This window comes from Mandrillus leucophaeus, unplaced genomic scaffold (genome assembly GCF_000951045.1).
Source record: "Mandrillus leucophaeus isolate KB7577 unplaced genomic scaffold, Mleu.le_1.0 Scaffold491, whole genome shotgun sequence".
Classification (NCBI taxonomy): Eukaryota; Metazoa; Chordata; class Mammalia; order Primates; family Cercopithecidae; genus Mandrillus; species Mandrillus leucophaeus.
Window position 1 is genome coordinate 972062 of NW_012105265.1, and position 21313 is coordinate 993374.

The window sequence follows — 21313 nt, forward strand, 5'->3', positions numbered from 1 at the left end:
ACGCATGCACACCGGGAAGCATGCTAACAAGGAATTCACCGAAACTTTGTGTAACAGTGAAGTATTGACAGCAACTCAACATCCATCAATATGAGATTATTAAATAAGCTCCAATATATTGCACTATTAATACTGTATAGCAGTTAGAGCTCTATCTACTGTCATAGGGAGCTCTCTCTGACCTATCATTAAGAGATGAAAGCAGAATAAAATGTGCACCGTGATGCCATTTTTAGGGGGGGAAATGATATCTGTAAGTACATGTAATCTCGATAAAGACATAGAAAAACAACTGGGAGAACACAAACCAATTAGTAGCAGTAGTTCTTATTGAGGGAGGTACCTGGGATTGGGGGTTGAGAGAGGACTAGAGATGTTTGCTTTTTTTTTTTTTTAAAAAAAAACAATGGAAACATTTTTGAAATTTTTGGTCAAATAAGATTTTTAGGCATTTAAGAGAAAATATTGAATTGTGTTAGATTCCCTCAGAAAATGTACGCAGTGGTATCTGAAAGAGGTAAAAGCTGGGACTTCCCCTTTTTTTTCAGGTCACACAGTACTTGCTTGACAAAGACCTTATCATAGATGAAGATACGCTATATGAGCTGTCACTAAAAATTGAACCTCGACTCCCTGCTTGAAGATCTGGCCTTGCCCCTGAGTCCACGGGATGTTCATGGAAAGCAGGACAGACAGAATTGTGTATGCCTTGCCTCACATGGTACAGCACGAAGCCAGTCTCCTTTCTCCACCAAAGAAGATAGAACCAGACTGGAATTCTGTCTCCATTCAGAGAGAAACCCAGCTGTTTGGGTCAAAGACAGATGCTTCATACTTGGGTGGGAAGGTGAAAGATGGCTATTTAGAAAGCTGGTGGCACGTTTTACGTAAGGGAATGTTAGATGGGAGATGGTAGTTGCCATTTTAACAAAGCAGGTAAATTGGTAAATTTTAAACTCTGTCCGTGTTCTGTTAGAACTCAGGGACAAGGATCCATGAAAAAGACCTGTGATTGTTTCTCTGGCACTTTACTGGCCTGGGCACACCTACCAATCTTCTAGGATTTGACTGGTTCCATTACATTTCCTTTTGGTATAAGCTTCACAGAAAAGCTGACACTTCCTCTACAGAGATGGACCAACACATAAGCAATTTCAGTCTACAGCATGTGCATGGTTTTCAGTGCATTCTAAATATTTCTATGTGGGGAATGGTACCTTCTGAAACTGGCTTTCCAGTCTTTAGGCAACGGGATAGGAAAGAAAGAACGAAACACAAATGGATTTGTATGTAACATTTCCTTAATTAAAGGCAGTAGGCTGTGCCCCAGAGGATTCCAGACAGTGGCTGGCTGAGGTGGGTGGGGAGCTTTTCCTTGAGACTGTTGGTCCTAAGCCGCCAGCCCTCTTGGAGAGGCAGCTGCAGTTTGCAAGAAGGTGCACGTCCATCTCACCGACAAAACTGTGGAACAGACAGAAGGCCACCAAGTGCTGTGGGGAATCATGGGTTTCAGTGCTGAGTGAAAATCTATACCTAAAAATCATCTCTGCACCTTGCTTTGCTTGTTGTCTTTCCCCACTCATAGTACTGCAGGAATCTATTCTTATTTACACAGACCTTTTTTAGGCTTACTATGAACATTGGCTGTATTTTTTTAAAAACAGTTCAGTGAAATTTTCTTTTCAAATCCCACACTTCCATATGCTGTTCGTAGATCTCTTTCTTTACAAAATGATGTTGAGAGATCTCTGAGAGTATTATAAGTGCATGGGAAATGGGCCCAACCACCGAACAGCTCTTACATTACAAAACCAAATGCAGGGGTTAGTCCTCCTACCCGAGGCTGGGGAAGTGACCTTACTTTTCCCGAGATTGTCAGTTGTTGAAGAAATAGGGCTATCTCATTGTTTACCTCCCTCTTCTCTTCTCAGGGAGACTGCTGCTTTAAAAGAAGGAAGAGAAAAAATATAGTTCTATTTCCCTGAACCTGTTGCACCTGACATTTTCTCTTAGCGGCATGAAACTTATTGATGCTGACAATGAAAAATTGATCTGTCTGGCTGTTTTCCCTCTTTCCTTGCACTTTAATTATGTTGCTAGAGCTAACAGCTGACTAATAAATTCCACCTGCTGGCTCTTAAGACCCAGTGGAAGAGCTAGCATTGGTAATGTACCATAGAGGTAGAGAATGTACATTTTCTGCATGGTAAGCGCCATCTCTGTATGTAACTATATAGTGAAATATCAACTAAGTAAAAGAAAATACAATATTTGAAGACCATTCCAAAAATATTTTCAATAGTTCACATTAGCCAACAGTGTAGCACTCAACCCAAGGAGGGTTCCTTATGGATGCTTTCTTTTTCTTTTTTAAAGTTGCTTGTTTGCTCTCTTTAGTTTCAAATAAGAGGTTGACGCATCTTGATGCATGATGAGAAGCATGGGCTGTTTGGATCCTAACAACGCATAACTTGTGATTTATTTCTCAGTGTTCAGAAGCTGAGGGTTTGAAATAATACGTATCAGTTGCACCAAACACCTCGAGGTCTTGCAGAAGAAAAGTAAAGGTTAGCTTTCTTAGCTCAAAAGCATAGTCCTGAAAGGTGAACTAAAACCGGGACAAATCTGTGAGAGGACCACACACAAACTAGTTTCAGGCCAAACACATGGAAAGGTTGATGCATTCTATCTGCCGTGGAGTTGCTAGAGTCCTTCAGAGGGAAAGGATGGTTCTGCGTGTGCTTTTTGTGGAAGTCTGGGCTCATTTCTTTGACCCAAATGTTCCAGAGACGCTACAGCCATTCTTATTAACGAAAAATAAGACAGGAGTTTCCAAATGCTCCTTCCCTTTTGGATCACAGCTTTTCAGTTAGTGACAAAGCTTTTGCACCTATTTCCTGCAGGATGTTGGAACTGCCCCGCAGTGGTCATATTAGGCACTGCCGATTGCTATGCTGACTTTTAGGGGGTTTTATGTTTGTTTGAAAAACAGGGTCTCACTATGTTGCCCAGGCTGGCCTCGAACTCCTGGACGCAAGCAACCTTCCTGCCTCGGCCTCTCAAGCAGCTGGGACTGCAGGGGTGCGCCACTCGCTAGCCCTTCACATTTTTGTTTGAGAATTACACCACTTTCTGGAGTCTGCAGAGAGCAAGAGAGAGAGCTCCGCCTCTGAGGGAGTGTCTGTTGATGACCTGCACTATTCGTGTGCCAGCTGGGAGAGGAATGCACATTTCAAAACACCTTCAATTTGGTCAAATTAAAAATCCCCAAGAGCAATTTGCAGTGTTGTTAAAGTGCCCGTTCTCTTCTGCCTACACACAAAGCCGGCATTCCCAGCTGCATCTGCCTCTAGTCCATAAATAAGAGGAGATGGGAGGTCAACCTCTAACAGCCAAGTAGCGAACATGTATACTGTAAAATTAACCTAGAAAATCAGAAGTAAAATCCAATTTCAGGCTTTCCAATGAATGCCCACATTTTGTACTGTCAACGGAATTATCTTGGAGCTTTTAGGGGATGCCTTTGGTTATTAACTGAGACATCTAGTTTTGCTACAGGGACAAATCTCTTACCTAATCCAATATATTATTGGACAGATTCAGGCATGAAGTAAAGCGTTGTCACTTTTCCTTAGTGTTTTTCTGAAGGAATTTAAAGAGGGAATTTTAAACGGCCGTTGCAATATTTTCAAGTGGCTCTCACACCAAGTCCTATTACTGTGTGTTAAATTGCAGTACGTCTGGAAGTACTACCTATAAACAAATGAAACTCAGAGAAACTGAATCACTTGGAAGAGAAAAATCCATTATGGTCCCATGTGGAGTGAGTAATGATGGATCGGCGCCCTTTCTCTCATGTTATTGCATACGATGAGGCTTTTGGGCCAGCAGTGATTGGGCAGCTTTAAAATTCTTAACTAAAAGCAGTAATGCAATACAGGGATTATTCCCAATAAAAATAACTTTTATTTAAAAGCAAGAGATTTTACTTAGCTTTTTTTTTTTTCAAAGTTTGATTTTATCCCCTTGAAAAAAAAATCTCTTCACTTGAAAGTATAAAGGTTTTTAAAAATACAATTGCAAAATGTATTATTTTTACAACTATTGAAATGGCATAAAAGAGAACATCCTATTTATGGCTGAAGGGTAGAGCCAGGCTAATGTCCACAGCCAGAGGGAATCAATAAATAAGAATCATTTTCATTTCAGTAAGAAATCAGACTGTAAGTTTAAATAATGGCTCTATTATAGATACCACCATGTAATTCTGGTAAGAAGACTTAATGAAATCTAATCAGTGTGCCATTTCTCATTGGCCATTGGTGACTTAAAATTAAGACGAGGCAGAGCCAAAATGGAAAACAGTCATTTTGTTGTAGGAATAAACACATGAATGATTCAGAAAATTATTCATCATGCAGCATGACATTAACATTAGGATTGACTGTACTTGGTCTGATCTGCTCAAGGAAAATGATAGTTCTATTATACTTAATGATGTTGGTTTTTACACAGCTCATTTCATTTTTCACTAGAAAGCCAGTTATGAAAGAGAGCTGACCTGGGCATCCCAGCCCTGAGTCCTAGGCCCAGTCTCCAGCTGGAAAACCTTAGGCTGGTGTTTATACATCCCTGAGCCTCAGTTTCCTCATCTGCAAAATGGTGTGAATAGTAATCCCTGCGCTGCTTACCTCACAGGGCTATTGTGAGGACCAAATGGATTAGACTGTAAAGTGCAAAGTGCTGTCCGCATGTGAGGTAATCTGATTACTATGCTCAGCTCTCTTGTAGAGGATTTCAATGTATTTCTTTATCATTTGAGTGTGTGTGCGATGGACGAATATGTGTGTGAGTTTGAGAAGCATATTGTTCGTGTCCAGTTACTTTGCAAATTTGTGGACACCTGTGATTGGACAGAGGGGTTTGTGCTGTGGCCTAACACTTGCCAGGTGAGGTGTAGGTTATGCCTATGTGCAAATTAAACTTCACCTTTCTTGAATATTCAGAAATCTCATTGGTTTCTTCATTTAACTCTTTTCCTCATTTTTCTACATTGTCAAAACCATGAAATGTATACATTTAGAAAAAAATAGAACTTTATTTCTTATAAAGGGTTACAGTCTGCAGGCTGGAGCCTCTGGCCAAAGCCAAAAGCAAGCACTTCAGAGAAAAAGGGAGAGACTGAGATTTATGCCCAATGAGATGAGCCATACATATACATTTAGTAGGTTATAGGATAATCTTATGAATATTTATGAGGCCCTAATGCATGCATAGTAATCATACATGTTACATACAACCCATGTTCACTTTGGGATGGAGACTTAACATTAAAATGTAGTAAAATTGGACTGTATACCTCAAAAGATGAAACACGGGGCACAAAGACACTTGGTGTGCAGTCTCTGTAAACTGGCCAGAACCGGCTGCGGTCTGCGGTCAGTTATGAGGACGGAGTGCTTCGTAAGGCTCAACACTTGTCATGGGGAAACTGCATTGAGGGAAGGGGGGTTCGCCAAGTCAGGTTGTCTGTCTGTTGAAGTTGAGGAAGAAATCTTCCAGACACAGTTTTCAGGAACTGGTTTTAGTTTAACTGTAGGAAAGAAAGTCTTGAGGCAGTTATTGAGGTGGGGGAACGTTGGGTGTGACTGACCTCTTGCCTTGCCAAAGCTGTAGAATCCTGGTTTTTAATGTTTTCTGGGGTCTCTTTTACCACAATGAGTCTGTTTTGTTTTGCCTGGGGGCCTAGGGGCTTTATTTTTATTTTACATCTTCTTCATAGCAGTGAATTCCTTCAGATATATTATTTTACTTCTAAATATTACTTCTAAAGTTCAGGGAGAAAAACAGTTTAGAAGAGGCCCTAAAATTCAAAGAATTTGGGGAAAGCTTTGAAATGATACGAAGGATCAACTAATCACACTTTCTTTCCAGTGCTTAGATTCTTCCTGTGACATCCCCAGCCCATATTTGATTACCTCCAGGCACAGAGAACTCACTACTACCCAGAACAGCTCAGTCCATTGCATGGCAGCTCAACGCTCCTGAATGGGTGGTGGAGACAGGAGAAGCTCCACCTAGGAGGGGCTTCTGAAATAAGGCTCCTATCTACCGCTAAAATTACTGCAGTGGTTATATGGATTACTATATATGAAAATACTTTAACTTCTATGAAGTTGTGGTAACATTTAGAGCTGATGGAATTAAGTTACAGTTGCTGGACGCAAGAATAGACTAAGGAAAGGGGTTCCTCCTGCCCAATTCTGAAATGAGCAATCCAGGCTGGTGGGACACAGGAACCCAGGTTTCTTTCATCCTATTATTTGCCCATCCCACAAGGCATCGTCCTTGCCTACGAGGTCAAATTTGGGGCCTGCTCTAGCCACACTCCTGCTGGACCCAGGAAGAGAAAAGAGAATAAGTCCAGGACATTTTCCTTTAAAGCAAATGATGTGGCAGTCGCATACTTCAATTCTGTTCCTGCCCCTGTGGCAGAAGCCAGCCACAGGGCAGCCTGGTGTGGCTAGAGCCCCAGAGCTTCAAAGGGAGTTGGCAACGATAAGAAGGGAATGGATGGCATGTGACAGAGATGGCATTTGAAAGATTTCCAGAAAGCCAGAATTTCTACTGTGAGTCCCTTGTAGAGATTTTGTCCCCATCACACCACCTGTATAATATGCTTGAAGAGGACCAGGCCCCCAAAAGAAGAGTGGTACTCTATTTTCTCAACAATGACCCAACTTTTCTTCTGACCTTACTAACATATACATTTACTCTGTAAAATATAAGGTGTTGAGGTAGGGTGAGTGGAGGGGGCCCTAAATGCTGATTAGGCAATTGGGGAGGAAAAGGAGGTTTTTGCTATAACTGCCATCCTTTAAATCTACAATTCCATGCTCTTCAAAAGCCTTGTAGTTTTCTGGATCTGGAAGCTGGGCTATTTCAGGGTCACTGGATTTATTTCACTTGGTGTCTGAACTGACTTGAAACAAGTGTGTGTGGAAAAGAGCTACTTTGACGAGGAATAAACCGAGACTGCCCTGATGACGGAATATGCAAGCTGGTGGGTCTTGACTCCTTAAAGGACTACGAAATTAATTTGATTGGTCCCAATCTTTATAGAACCACCCCAATCAGGAACCTTTCCGTCCTGCCAAAAGGCCCCCTCATGTGCTCTCCCAATCAATACCCCATGCAAAGGTAAATTCGATGATATTTTTAAACATGGGTCGTGTTTTAAAGAAACGGAAACTCTGAAGGAGAAAGCACACTGGGTAGAAGGTTATTCCTGGGGCTCCACCCCCTGCTCCATCAAGTCCTTTGAGCATGAGCTAGGCTCTGAGAAGTAAGAGACAGGAACCAGTTGGTCATGTCCACGTGGCCTCAGAAGCCGAGTACGTGACGGTCACCAGATGCCTAGGCAGGCTCCCTTGAAATGGCAGGGCTGCTGTCCAAAATCCTTCTGGGTCATTGCTATTTACAGGCAACCTTCCCGGCGTGCGGTGGATATCCCAAGTAGGACTATTTTTAAGCAGGGCTATGGCCTGCCGTGGGTTAAGCTGGTGTGGACAGAAAGCGAGATGATCTAGCCGTCTACTGCAGATGGCCTGATCTTGAACAGAAACGTGACTGTAATTGTCCCTGGATCTAGGCCCCAGACAAAGACGCTGGAAAGAGGTCCCTCCAGCCCCTGGCTCAGGGCCCGGTCAGCTGCTGGAGCCAGGCAGCTTGAGATATCCTCCTCTCCGACCTTGGCTTGAGGGGTTCATCCTTCAGAACTCACCAGGGCCCCAAGGCTGGTACACCTGAGAGAAGAGGGAAACAAATCCCCCAACAAATACGCAATTTCACCCGCTGGGCCTTCCATTCTGAGATCCAGAGCCCTGGCGGAGGAGCCTTCAGGACCAGGCCTGGAGAGCAAGATTGGCTCCTCCTTTTATGTTTCAGAGAAAGGGCAGGTGCTATGAAGAGCCAAGCGCCCAGGGGCCTGCCTTCAACGGTACAGCTGTGGGGGCCGGTGCGCCCGGAGGTCTGCGCTGGGATTGGCGAGGTCCTCTGGCCCCGCCCCGTCAGGGAGGCTTTTCCAGGCCCGCCCGGCCAGCTCGCCCTACATACACTTCTTGGCTGTGTGTGCTCAGCAGGACGTGGGAGACTCCGGCTTCAAGGTCGGTGAGTCCGTGAAACTCTGCTTTATTCCTCCAAAGAGGGGTCATGGCTAGAGCCAGTGTGAAGGGCCTTGGAGGAGTGGATGCAGGGCTGTGGACCGGGACCCCGTTAGGACGCTGACTGCGAGGAGGCAATGGTGACTCGCTAAAGCCAGCAGAGCGCCCGCCCTTGGCCGAAGCACCCCCTCCTCCCTGCACACAGGTGGGGGCAGCTCAGCACCAGGAGCAGAACAAATCAGCACGCTGCCTGCAGAGTCTCTTTTTGGTAGTGAATCAGGACTTTTTCTTGATTTGAAAAAAAAAAAAAAAAATTCTAAAGGCTGTATTTTGACGCTAAGTTTGGGACAACTTTAAACTTCAAATGTCTTTCCCTTGTAATTTAGAGAGTCTAATCCACTGATTTCTGGGAATGTTTTTCCCCAGCAGTCTCAGTCTCAAAAGACGTGTAAATCAGTGACTTGGGATGAACTAACTAGAAAATTAAAATTTTGAGAAGCTATTTACTAATAAGCCCAATAGCCAGGCCCAGTTTAAACTGGCAAATAGTATTGCTAGAGATTCAGTTTTGCCATCACTAACATGAACACATTGATAATGAGCCAAATAACTATCTCCCCTCCCTGCCATCCTTACCTTTCCCACTGGAGGTTAATTTTAAAAAACAACAAAAACCTGTGGAATTGGCCCCATGTGTTGCACCTGGGCAGAGGCCTAGTCTTTGCTAGCTTGCTTGCTTGGTAGTCCTGGGGTTAAAATCAGTCCTGTCCTTGTCCCTCAAGTGGTCTGCCTTCAAATGCTCTCCTCCGAATGTGAGGAAGAGTGACATTTGACAAACAGCAAAACCTTTAGGTCTCCTCAGTGCTGCCCTTTAGACCTTTCAGAAAGTGTTGCCAGGCTCGTGACCCCTCACAGTGTCAGCCGAGTCAAGTGAGGGGCAGTCAGTGCCCTCAGGACAAGGTGACGCTAGGTACACCAGTGCGCTGTTTCCAGAAGGGCTGCTTTTCCTGTCTACGGCTCTCACATTTTCTCTGTTCTGAATTCGTGTCCTTGGTCTGTTCTGTCTGTCCTCTCAGGGAGGCGAGCACGGCCACAGCATGTGGCCTGAGGCTTCCTGACAGGCTGTTCCAGGAGGCTCTGGGCCTTGTTTGGCGGTGTGAGCACCTCACTTCCTCTGCATTGATAGGCACCTTCTCCAAAGACCCCAGACTTTGGAGTTAATCATGCCTCTGGGTTAAGGTACTGTCCCAGCAAAGCACAGGAGTGCCACATGCACCCCATGGACTCTGCCAGCCTCATGACCAAATCACCTCATAAGGAAATGGCCCATAGCCAGGTCAGTTTTCCTAAGGAAACCGTGGGTTGGGGGAGTGCCATGCAGAACGAGGAGTCCTGGGGTTTCGGACACAGGAGGGGGACTGACTTTGCCCCTAACTCAGAGGCCCTGGGCCTCCATCTCTGCCATAGCCTAGAGCAGGCTCCATTTGTCTTCCCAAAGGAACCCCCGATACAGCCTGTGTCAAGCATTCTCAGAGCTTCTGCCCACAGAGCCAGGAATCCAGCAGCAACCCATGCTGAAGGTGACTGCTGGAGGTCACACCAACCCTGCCTGGGAAGTCTCAGAGACTCCCTTCCTTGGGCGGGGAAGAAGGCAGCCCACTTCTTCACAGCACTTAAAAGGACTAGATGGCTCCTAGCTTCCTGTTTTCTTGTAAACAATTTACCCCTTGAGGGACAAGTCTGGTAACCGTCCCATGCCTTCATTACAGGAGGCCTAGGAAAGGCCTCTGTTTTACGGAGTAGGATTCTAAATATCTCCTGCCTAGGACTGTCTATTTGCTGAGTAGAACAGTGATGCCAAGAGTGCCCATTAAGGTTGGCTGTGTACCCAGTGCTTGTGAGGTAACGCAAACCCTTTGCTGTCTTAGAACTGGGAGGGGAGAGGCATTTTCTGCTGGCCTAGGCGCCTGGCATCGTGAGAATTTGTTCAGTGTGTTCTGTGGAGCTGGTCCAAGCCCAAGGACGTCCTCTGTTTTGGGGTGGCTCTCTGGATGGAAAGATGACATGTGGTCCTCCTCCGGGCCTTCCACCTGCCCTCTGGCTGAGGAGTTCACACACAGGGACACTGAATGGCTGGACCAGAAATAGGTCTGAGTCAGCAGAAAGGCAGACAGGGTCCATCCGGGATGCCCAGGAAGCACAGGGGGCTCAGGCTGGAGGCAGTGACAGAACCCAAGGCCTCCCTTTCACATTCCAGGATGTCACAGAACCAGAGAAGACCATTAGACCGGGATCTGAACTCCCGGTATGCCTGCCTGGGACCAAGAAATGTGCAGCTTGTGTGGCCACTTAACAAAAGGGCTTGATGCAGCTGTCCTTGTTTATTTAGTGGGGAAGGCAGTGTAGGAACAAACAGGATATTACTGCTTTTGGCTCTGTCTGGCTGTGCTCTTGCACCTTCCCATCACCCCAAATCTCCCTGGCTTGGAGCCCAGGCATTCTGCTAATTTTAGCCTAGATGCTGTAAACAGTGTTTTTCAACTCGGGAGTCATAGCGGTGTTCCAGGTTAGGGAAACTGAGGCAGACAGCTTCTATGGGGTGAAAGCTGGAGACTACCTTCCTCCTCACACTGGCACAGCATCCCTCGCAAGGCCTGGCAGGCACATTGAGCAGCTAGGGTCAGAGTGGAGCAGGCAGAAATATCCCTGGCATTTGGGCTACTTCAGCAGAGGCCTGAGGACAGGGAAACAGAACAGTTTATAATCTGCAACTCTAGGAGGAGTCATGTGCCCTGAGGTGACGATCCTGTGCCTAGGAGCTGCTGTGGTCAATGCAATTCTACGGTCTTCAGGGTGTGACCGAGTGGAATGACCTGTGGCGCCACAGCTTTTAAGCCACAAGGGTGGTTTCCCTCCAGCTGCTGGTCAGTGCAGGGCTGTATGTGAGGTGCTGGGGTCTGCAAGGAAGCTGAATCCAGGGTTAGAGCCAAACCTGGGTTCAAATCCCAGCTCCACTAGTGTGCTGGTACTGAAACCTGGGGCAGGTCACTTCTCTTGAGCCTCAGTTTCCCCATGCACAAAATAAAGCATACTTGGCAGGATTGTTACACAGACTGATAGTGTTTGTAAGGTCCCTTGCATAATGCATGGCTCATGATAGGCGCTCATAAATGTTAGTTCAAAAAGAAGACAGAAGGTTTGACTCAGTCGGTGTACAGGGTTGGAAAGGATTTTCCAGGTAAAAGAAAACACTCAAGCAAAGGCTCAGAGGTGGCCAAGTGAAGGACCTGTTCGGTGATGCCAGGAAGTCATTGGAGACACTGTTGGAGGGATGGAGTCTGGAAGAAGAACTGGGGAGCCCAATTGGTTAAATCCATTTTGTGAACCCTGATGTTGGTTTTCAGAAGATGATCAGTAGATCTGAAAGTATGTGATAGACACCTTTGAAGTCTTGTCCACAGAGATACAAAATACAAATTGAATGAAGCCAGCTGTGGTGAAGGGCAGGTGGATCACTTGAGGTCAGGAATTCGAGACCAGCCTGGCCAACATGGCAAAATCCCATCTCTACTAAAAGTACAAAATTAGCCACATGTGGTGGTGGGCACCTGTAATCCCAGCTACTTGGGAGGCTGAGGCAGGAGAATCGCTTGAACCTGGGAGGTGGAGATTGCAGTGAGCCGAGATCACACCACTGCACTCCAGCCTGGGTGACAGAGCAAGACTCTTTCTCAAATTAAATGAAACATTTAAATGCTAAAAATGTAAGCTAAAATCAAAAAGCATTCAGAAAAGGGGCAGGCCGAGTGCCGGCTGGAGTAATCAGGTGTGGCTTCGGGGTGGGAGTGATGATGATCCCATAGCCTTAGGGTCATCAGGGGAAGGGACTCACATTTATTCAGTGCCTACTGCAGCCTGTCCCCTCGTCTTCACAACACCCCACAGGGAGACCTCATCATGCCCATGATGGGGAGGAGCTGCTGAGGCTCAGGTGGGCACCATGCAGGGTTGCTACACCCAGCGGGGCTTGGTAACATCCTGTAATTGGGGAGCTTTTTCTCACTATACATGTGAGGGCCCCACTCTTGGAGAGACTCATTCAAAAAGGTGGAGCCTAGAAATCCAAAATTTTAACACACATCAAAATTTTCTTTTTTAGGTTTTTACTTTTTTATCATAAAGGTAACACATGCTTATTTTTACAAATGATACAATACAGAGTTCCATTAAGAGAAAATTAATCTGCCTTCTCCAAGTCTGTTACTCTGAAGCAACCCTTTTAGCAGTTTGATGAACATCCTTCAAAACTTTTATGTTCATACAAATATATGAAAATGTATATGTATATACATCATTGTTACAAAATTGTAACCACTCATATTCAGTTCTAAGCAAGTTTTTCTTTTCCTTTTAACCTAAAAGGGTGTCACAGATGGGCATCCAGGAAAGTGGAGGCAGTTTTAACTCCTTTAATAGCTGCAGAATATTTCACCATCTGAATGCACCAGCATTTGTTGAGTGGCAATGCTGGGCTTCTCAAACTATCTGTGGCAAAATCTCTTATTTCTAATCCATAGCAGACCCACACATTTGTAAAATATGATAAAGTGCAACTATTAGAAAAATAGAATAAGGCGGGGCACGGTGGCTCACACCTGTAATCCCAGCACTTTGGGAGGCCAAGGTGGGCAGATCACAAGGTCAGGAGATTGAGACCATCCTGGCTAACATGGTGAAACCATGTCTCTACTAAAAATACAAAGAATTAGCTGGGCATGGTGTCAGGCGCCTGTAATCGCAGCTACTCAGGAGGCTTAGGCAGGAGAATGGTGTGAACCCGGGAGGCAGAGCTTGCAGTGAGCAGAGATTGGGCCACTGCACTCCAGCCTGGGCAACAGAGCGGGACTCTGTCTCAAAAAAAAAAAAAAAAAAAAAAAAAAGGTAGAATAAACAGGTATGCAAAATGCCAGCTCAAAATATAAAAAGTAAAATGACTATCAAAGTGCTGTAGGTATTCTAAATGCTCACTCTCAATTTCTGTAGTTATGTTGTCATGAACTGCTAACAGCCCACAGACCACACTTTGGCAGCACTGGTCTGGGGTCAACCTTCCATAAGTTGAATAAAATCACTCTTCTGCGAAGAACCTTGTCGTCACTTTTCACTGCCTCCAAACTCAAGTCCCAGGTCTCACGGTTTGTTCCTTTGGCTATGGCTCCAGTGCCATCGTGCATCGGCTCCAGCCTGTCTCTGCAGTCCCTGCCCTGCCTCTGCCACTTATGGCTCCTGCCTCTGCACATTCTGTCCACTGTATCTGGAAAGTCCTCCCTTTATCCACCGGATGAGGTGAAGTGATAGCCCCAAAGATTTTTCACCTCCTCTAGAGAGCCCTCTCTGACCCACCAGGGAAATTTGAGTCTTCTCTCCTCTTTACTATTTTTGCTCCTGTCCTTTGGATTATAGTGGTAGGTTTTTACAGTGATCTGTCTCCCCCACCAGGCTGTACCCTGAACTTTATAAAAGCTCCTTGAGGGCAGCCCCAGTATCTGACACAGGGATTGATTCTCTAACATTTGTTGAGCAGATGGAGGGATGGATGGTTGGATGGATGGACAAACAGATGGATGAAAGAGCTTCCAAGATTAGCTCTCAGGATGTAACGTAATCTTTGCTGTACACAGGCCATGAACTTGGTGGTTGGCCTTGCCCATGTTCAAATCCATCCCTGGTAGAACAGGTGTTCTGTTCTAGACTCTAGGATCTGTCAGGGTTGTCCTGAACCATGGTTTTTCCTTGAGGCCCTCTAGAGTAGGTGGCCGCCACAAATTCCAGGCACGCTCAGTCCTAGCTTAATTCAACTCTCCAAATTTCAGGGGAATTATCTTTCATAGAGTCCCTCAGAGGCAAATTTGTATTAGTGACAGTGGCCCAGGATGCTGTGTCCTCATCCTTAAGAATCTGGGCTAGGAATAAAACAGGGGACACATTTAGTCCTTTTTTTCAGCAGCATTCAAGGGTAGGCTAAGTCTGCTGTGGGCTGAGGGCAATGGCCATTTCCCCAGCTGGAAGATGCCTGGAAGCAGCTGTTGGGAGGGAGGAGTGGGGGCACACGGCATCCACAGTCCTCCATTGATGCACATGGGTGTGCAGGGGTCTATTCGTTGTTTCCACTGGAATCCTGTGCAGTGTGTGACCTGGTCCTAGTCCCAGAGCGGGTGGAGGCATGCAATACAGTGCTTTGGTATGGTTAAGACCTGACAAGGCTCCTCAAACAACATCGTTGAATGGTCTGTCCCATAGCCGACCGTGCCCTCCCAGGACCCCCCAACAGGCTTTGGCTCCCCAAGTAGACCATAAGTCACACATAATTTCTAGTTGCCCAGCAAAGGGCCCTGGTTGTGTGTGGACTATGACTGCTGGCCAGAATCCCAGCGCTGCCACTCACAAACTGTGTGGTCCTGGGTGAGTTATTTTGCCTTTCTCTCCCTGCATCTGCTCACTTGTAAAATGGGAATAACACGAGCATCTACTTCCTGGGTCTGTAGTGAGGATTAAATGGGGTAATACTCATAAAACTAATAGAACCCAGTGCTCAGCACAGGGTTTTTCCTCAGACTAAGGACTGGAAAAGCTGTCACACAGTAGGTAAATAGTCATCAGATGAATAAGTAGATAAATACTATCTCCACCCCCTCCTCGCCCCCTCTTTCCCCTCCCTCCAATGGTGCCCACCATGGCTTCTCCCTACCTGAAGCATATCAGTGTCATTCACTCACTTGCCCTTGACTCACATGACCCACTGATCGCCTGGAACTCTGTGGTGAGTGGTGTTCCTGCGAAGGAAGGCCCCAAGGGCCATCCCCTGGTTCTGCTTCCCCTCAGTGCTGCCTGGAATGACACCTATGTGCTGTGGGCATTTTGGCCCCATACTTAGCCTCCCCTCGGCATTCGCCTGTGGAAACACTGCTTGAGGGAAAACACTCAGCATCCCTGAGAGATCAGGGAGAATCTGAGGCAGCTGGAACTCTCTGGCAGCTCCGTTCCTTGGGAGACAAAGGGGTTGACCGCATCTAGACATGCTGTTAATATTTGTATGGTAAACCCTTGTGAGTGAAAGGATCTTTATTTAAATGAGGGCCTGATGCAGAACACTTGATACATGTGATTTCCCTTTAGCTGTGTGACCTTGGGCTGTTAAAGTCTCTGTTTTTGAGTTCCCTCCTCTGTGACATGGGATACTTGCTTCTTGGGATTGTTTTGAAAAACGTACCTTGCCCTTGAAAGATTTTGTTTTCTCTCCTTATTGAGATATGAAAAATGTTGTAATAATTAGTTATCCAGTAAAATGGGTTGCTTTGGCAAGTGGTGGGATCGCCAGCACTGCTGGTATTTAAGGAGAGCCTAGGGAAAGGGATGCCTGAATTTCAGCTGAGGTAAATAACCTCTAAAGTCTCTCAGGCTCCTGACATTCATTCACTCACTCATCAGACATTTAATGATAACCTATCATGTGTGGGCCAGCATGCTCTGAGAACCAAGAGAAACTGTGGCCCAGTTCTACATTCATTGGGTCTTGTCCCTCTGAAGTATAGGATGGACCCAGTGATTGTCCCTTGTCCCTTTGATGCGTGGAATTCCCAGTGATTGTCCACACCTGACTGCAGCCTTGCCAAGCTTCATACACGGTGCCCTCCAGCACGTGGAGGGAGGAAACCAATTCATGCTCCTCATGAATTCCAGAATGTTACCCCACAAGCCCATGCAAAAAGGGGAAGAGCTGCTTCCTTTTACTTAGAGCATTTCCTTTAGAAAAATTGTAAAGTATTTTGCTGCCCCTTTGAAATGTATATAAATCTTTTAAAAAGCTAAGTAAGGCTCCAGTCGATTTTACAACCTAGGACTCTTTTCCTGCAAGGGTCTGGAAGCCATCTCTTTGAAAATGTAGATATCAAGGAAGATAGCTCCCTACCTCCCACTGTCAGTGGGTAGTAGTTTCATGTAAGCACCTGGCTCCAAGTTGTAAAACTACGTGCTGTCCTAGAGACTTCAGTTTTATTTTTCCTTTTTATAAAGGCAATTAGCAAACATAAATGGCCACCCCAATTACCAGGTGAATTTAGGAGGAATTATGCTTGACAAATGGTGCTGTCATGTCCTCTTACTTGAGTTAGAGAACATGTATGCAATGAATGGGTCCCATTTGCTTGCTTATATAAAAGGGTGGGATGTCTTTCTGTCTTTGCAATCTCCTTAGCAGAATGCTAAAGATACGCATCACTAGTTTCATGTTTATTCAATAATAAATTTTTTTCTCTCCTATATTTTATAGAGAGGAAATTCTGGGGTGGTAGGAAATTTAAATTGTTTCCCCAATACCCAGCACTTGCTCCTCATCTGATTCTTCCTTCCCTACCTGCCTGCTCAGTCAGAACCCCTTAAAAAAGAAAAAAGAAACAGAAGGACATGCAGATTTATGCCTTGTACTCTGCTGGCTTTCATCTGTTATCTCTGGGGTAGTCTCTGCTGTGTCACACACGGACATCTCTGAGGATGGGCACAACGAGCTCCCAGGCTTCAGCCAGCCTGTCATGGTCAAAATGTCAGGAGCCTGCACTGGGTCACCCTAATTTGCAGATATCAGAAAACAAAGCAGGTACATGCTCAAAACCAGACTTGTCAGTCTCACCTGGTGGCTTTTACTGATAGGATTTCAAAATCCATGTCTGAAAGAAATGTATGTCACATCGTATAAGTAGATTTCATTCAAAAGTTTCTGGGGTTTGTGAGCCAAAGATTTGTTCATTTCTTGCGTTTGAAGTACTCTTTGATGACATCCTTGGCGTGTGACTCCTTGCCATAGTCCTTAACTACGTCACAACTACAACCAACCACTTTACAGGGTTTTCCCTCTCTGTCAATTCTGCAGAGGCTGCCTACTCATTCCCCTAGTTTCTTGTTGTTATCAACCTGAATTAGGTTGATTTGGTGTTCAGCACAAAGGGCCTCGACCAACTTGACATACATAGGCTCATCAGAGTCGGATGCAAGTACACAAAGAAGGGGTTGGTTCTGGTCGCCCAGCATGCCAAAAAAGCCAAACATTGATGCTGGGATTTGTAGTGAGAAAAAGGCGTTTATTGCTGGGTGCCAAGCAAGAAGAATGGGTACCTAGCACTTAACACCTGAGCTCCCTGCTAGCTTATAAGCTAGGGTTTTTAAAGCAGGAGTGAGGGGGTATCCATAATGAGTTAAGAGCTAGGGAATTTCTGGAACTTCCTTATCTATTTTTTGGTTTCAGTCTTTCTGAGGTCTATGACAGTGGTCAGCATTTTCCATCTGGTGTGGGAACTGGTTTCTGAAAAGCAATGCAAGGGCATATGTCAAGATGCTGTCTTAAGTTTCTACAGGGAATCAAACATTTTGTGACTCTGACTTGGGGTGGCTTTTAAGTTATTATCTTCTTGTTTAGCAGGTTATTCGTTAACTTCCCTAATTGCTGGTTGTAGGACTAGCTAGGTACCTGGAACTTCCCTTAAAGGGACTGAGAATGTTGCCTTGATTTCTATGCTTGGCAGATGTGGGTAAGGGGAGGAACCCAGCATGGCCATAAGAGAGGTCCCTTGGGAAGACAATACAAACAGGAGTTAACAGGATAGAGATATGTGGCATCGAGTTTACCCGCAGATGCCAAAAAGGCACAGAGCACAAGGGCAGGTGAATGAGCAGCCAGTGAGTGCACTGGGAACTGAGAGAGAATGCAGTCATCTTGAGCTAGAAGGGAACAGATTTTGTGGAGATTGAGGCACCAGGCTGTGGTCTAATTAGGCAGAGAAAGATGGACAACAAAGTCCAAACGGTAGGGGATGATAAGAAGCAAGAAACAGTAATAACTTTTTCTAAAACAAATTAGATTTGTTGCATTAGCACAAAATAGAAACGGCAAACCAATATTTTAAAAAGTCACATACAGTGTATTAGAAGAGATACAAATATAGATACACATGGGTGTTTTTCAAATTGAGATCATGCAAGACTCTAGTGCAATGGAGCTGAATGTGAGGCTGGCTACTCTGTCCTGATGTTCTGGCCCCCCGTAACAGGCCCTGAATGATGTGCGAGCTTTCATGAAATTCCTAATAGGATGTGTGTGTGTGTGTGTGTGTGTGTGTGTGTGTATATATGTATATATATAGAGAGAGAGACAGTCTCTATCACTCAGGCTGCTGGAGTGCAGTGGTGCGATCTCGCCTCACTGCAACCTTCGACTCCTGGGTTCAAGCGATTCTCATGCCTCAGCCTCCCAAGTGGCTGGGTTTATGGGCATATGCTACCATGCGTGGCTAATATTTTTTGAATTTTTAATAGAGACAGGGTTTCGCCATGTTGGCCAGGCTGGTCTCGAACTCCTGACCTCAGGTGATCTGCCTGCCTTGGCCTCCCAAAGTGCTGGGATTACAGGCATAAGCCTCCGTGCCCAGTCCCTAATACGATCTTATTTAGTTGACATTTGCCTTTCCCCAAAAACAGATCAAAAGAAATGTTTCTCTTTGTGCCATTTCACACTAAACAGGTTGGGGAGGAACTAGGGGAGATGTCTGAACCTTCTGCTGGTGGCTGGGGAGTTTTCTGCAAGTCCTCCACAGCACAGGCCGGCACGCCACTTTTCACTAACAAAAGTCACAAGCCAAGTGAGATAAAGTTCCTTAGTGTAATGCATCATGGCTCACGGAAGTCACAAGACATAACTGCCTGCCTCACATCATTAACATCATCTGCCCCTTCTGGTGTGGGCCTCTGTGTTCTTGGAATGAGTAACCACTATCTATGTGGGCCTTTCTACCTGTCTGCCTTGACCTGAGCAGTTCCACAGTCTGATGCTGCTGGAGGTCTTAGCCTGGTTGTAAGACAAAGTAAAATCAGACGCAGATGTCATCTGCCTGGCATTTCCAGAAAGAGCCCTCAGACTGCCTCGAAAACATGTTGGAGCTTCTACACTACATATGCTACAGTTACATGAAATGAGGCAACTCTCTGTTAGGCTCTGCCCAGAGGAATTTCAATTTTGAAGACAAAATTGTGGGTAAGAGAATTCCTCTTCCCCGAGTGGATGAGTATACCATAGCAGGCTCCCACAGGGCGCCACTGTGATGATACATGAGGGTATCAGCGGCTTGTCTTCAAAGCTCTCATTGCCCTTCCTTCTCCACCCACTGGCTCCATCAAGGCACATACCTGAAAGGCGTTCCTTTATCACAGTGCTACATAGGAGGAGAAACGGACCAAGCCATTGTTCCTCTGTCAGGATTCCTTTGTGTGGGCATGCATCCCCCTCACTAGTTTGTTTTGTTTTGTTTTGTTTTGACAGTCTTACTCTGTAGCCCAAGCTGTAGTGCAGAGGCACAATCTCTGCTCACTGCAGCCTCCGCTTTCCGGGTTCAAGTAATTCTCCTGCCTCAGCCTCCCAAGTAGCTGGGATTACAGGTGCCCACCACCACACCCAGCTAATTTTTGTTTTTTAGTAGAGATGGGGTTTCGCCATGTTGGCCAGGAATCCTGGCTTTAGATGAAGGAGTCAAATGCCTGGTACAGCACCTGTGACATCAACACATGATGGAGGTCCAAAGTACGCCTGTGTTGAGGTTTTTTGGCAGCTGCCACAGGCTTTGACAGCTGGGGCAGGGCAGAACCCCTTGTCAAGATCCAGAAAGGGGGGCAGAAAGAGGGGGTAGCCACCTCCCAGAAGTGTGAGGTGGGACAGCGGAGCTTGCTGGCCATGTGGAAAGAACATGAGAGGTGGAGTCAGATAGGTGTGCATTCAAATTCTATCTCTGTCACTCCCTAGCAGCATAAGCCTGGACAAGTCATTTAACTTCACAGATAGTAGACATCACTTACACTTTCTCTGAATCTGGCTTCATCTGGAAAACAGGACAATAGCATACAATGTGCCTGGTACAGCAGATACCCAATGGTTCCCTCTCCTTTCCTCCTTGTAGTGCAAATATTACTCATTTGGGTGGAGATGTACATTGAAGGCCTGAGAGAGCAGCTACATCTGAGGTTGTCTGGGAGTTGAAGAGAATGTGGGGAAATTCTTAGGGCAGATGTCATCTCTGGGTATAGCAGTCTCTGTGGTGGTGCTGGGCAGAAATGGGGCCTGGTGGCCAGGCCTTCACTATAAGTCTTACAAAGCCTTCGAAAGAGTCCCAGGAGCCAGTGGGATGGGAAAGCTGAGATGGGGCAGCAGGGGATCAGGCAGAGAGCGCAGCAGGGCCAGAGCTGTGAAGAGGCCCAGCGGCTGTGGTGCAAGGGGCCTGGGGCCACCACACAGATCATCCACATCTGCCAGCAACACTCTGCCCTCCAACTGCTCCCCCACCAGTGGGCCCCAACACCTAAGGCTCTCACCACCCACCCAACTGTAGACCAGAAATCTCAGGCATCCCTGATTTTCTCTTATCTTTCATTTCCAAACCATTAGCAAGACCTGTCAGTTCTGCCCCAGAATAGACTGCAAACACATTCTCTTCCTCATCCTCGCTGACTCACCTGGGTCTCAGCACCTCATCTCTCACCAGGACCACCTCTAGGGCCTCTGACTGCTCTCTCTCTTTGTCTGCATTCTGCACATGTCCCTCTAAACCATTCTCCACTGGCAGCCAGAGCCACCCCTGTAACTCATAAAATGAGCTCAGCTCATCTACTTGCAAGCACGAATGTAAATTTCCTCTGCACTGGGATAAAATCCAGACTCCTTAGGGTGGTCTCAGGGTCTGCACACCTGGCTCCCTTCCACCCCGCCCCTCCATCCTTCCTGAAGTCCACTGTGATTTGCTCCCTGTTCTTCAGCCCACTGACCTCCTTTCTGTCCTGGGGTGAGTCCAGATCTGTCCAGCTTTAAGGCTTTGCTGTTCTATTCTCTGCCCCTGCCTAGCCTATTTAAAAGTAGATATCACTTACACTTTCTTGGAATAATATGCTGCTTATTCCCTTGTTTGCACTCGTCCCCACCTATGATTTTGTTTTCTTGTTTCTTAACCGTCTGCCACAAATGAATTAGAAGCCCCCACAGGAGAGAACTGTTTCTTTTGCCCACTTTCATATCATTGTTGTCTAGTGCAATGCCTGACACTTAGCAGGGTCTCAGTAAA

At 46.0% G+C, this 21313-nt stretch overlaps 2 protein-coding genes across 3 annotated transcripts in view; both read left to right on the forward strand.

Moving 5' to 3' along the window:
• RASGRF2 (Ras protein-specific guanine nucleotide-releasing factor 2) overlaps positions 1–5005 on the forward strand; it is a 212001-nt gene extending 206996 nt beyond the window's left edge. The window contains exon 27 of the mRNA XM_011995569.1: positions 549–5005. Within this exon, the coding sequence (XP_011850959.1) occupies positions 549–641 (93 nt within the window). The 3' untranslated portion in view covers positions 642–5005. The remainder of the gene's footprint in view (positions 1–548) is intronic.
• Positions 5006–8077: 3072 nt separating this feature from the next.
• Positions 8078–21313, forward strand: part of CKMT2 (creatine kinase, mitochondrial 2 (sarcomeric)) — a 33625-nt gene continuing 20389 nt past the window's right edge. Inside the window, exon 1 of one of the 2 annotated variants that reach the window (XM_011995563.1) lies at positions 8078–8165. The gene's annotated coding sequence lies outside the window, so the exon portion shown is untranslated. Of the gene's footprint in view, positions 8170–21313 lie in introns of both variants that reach the window. The other variant, XM_011995564.1, reaches the window with a different exon arrangement.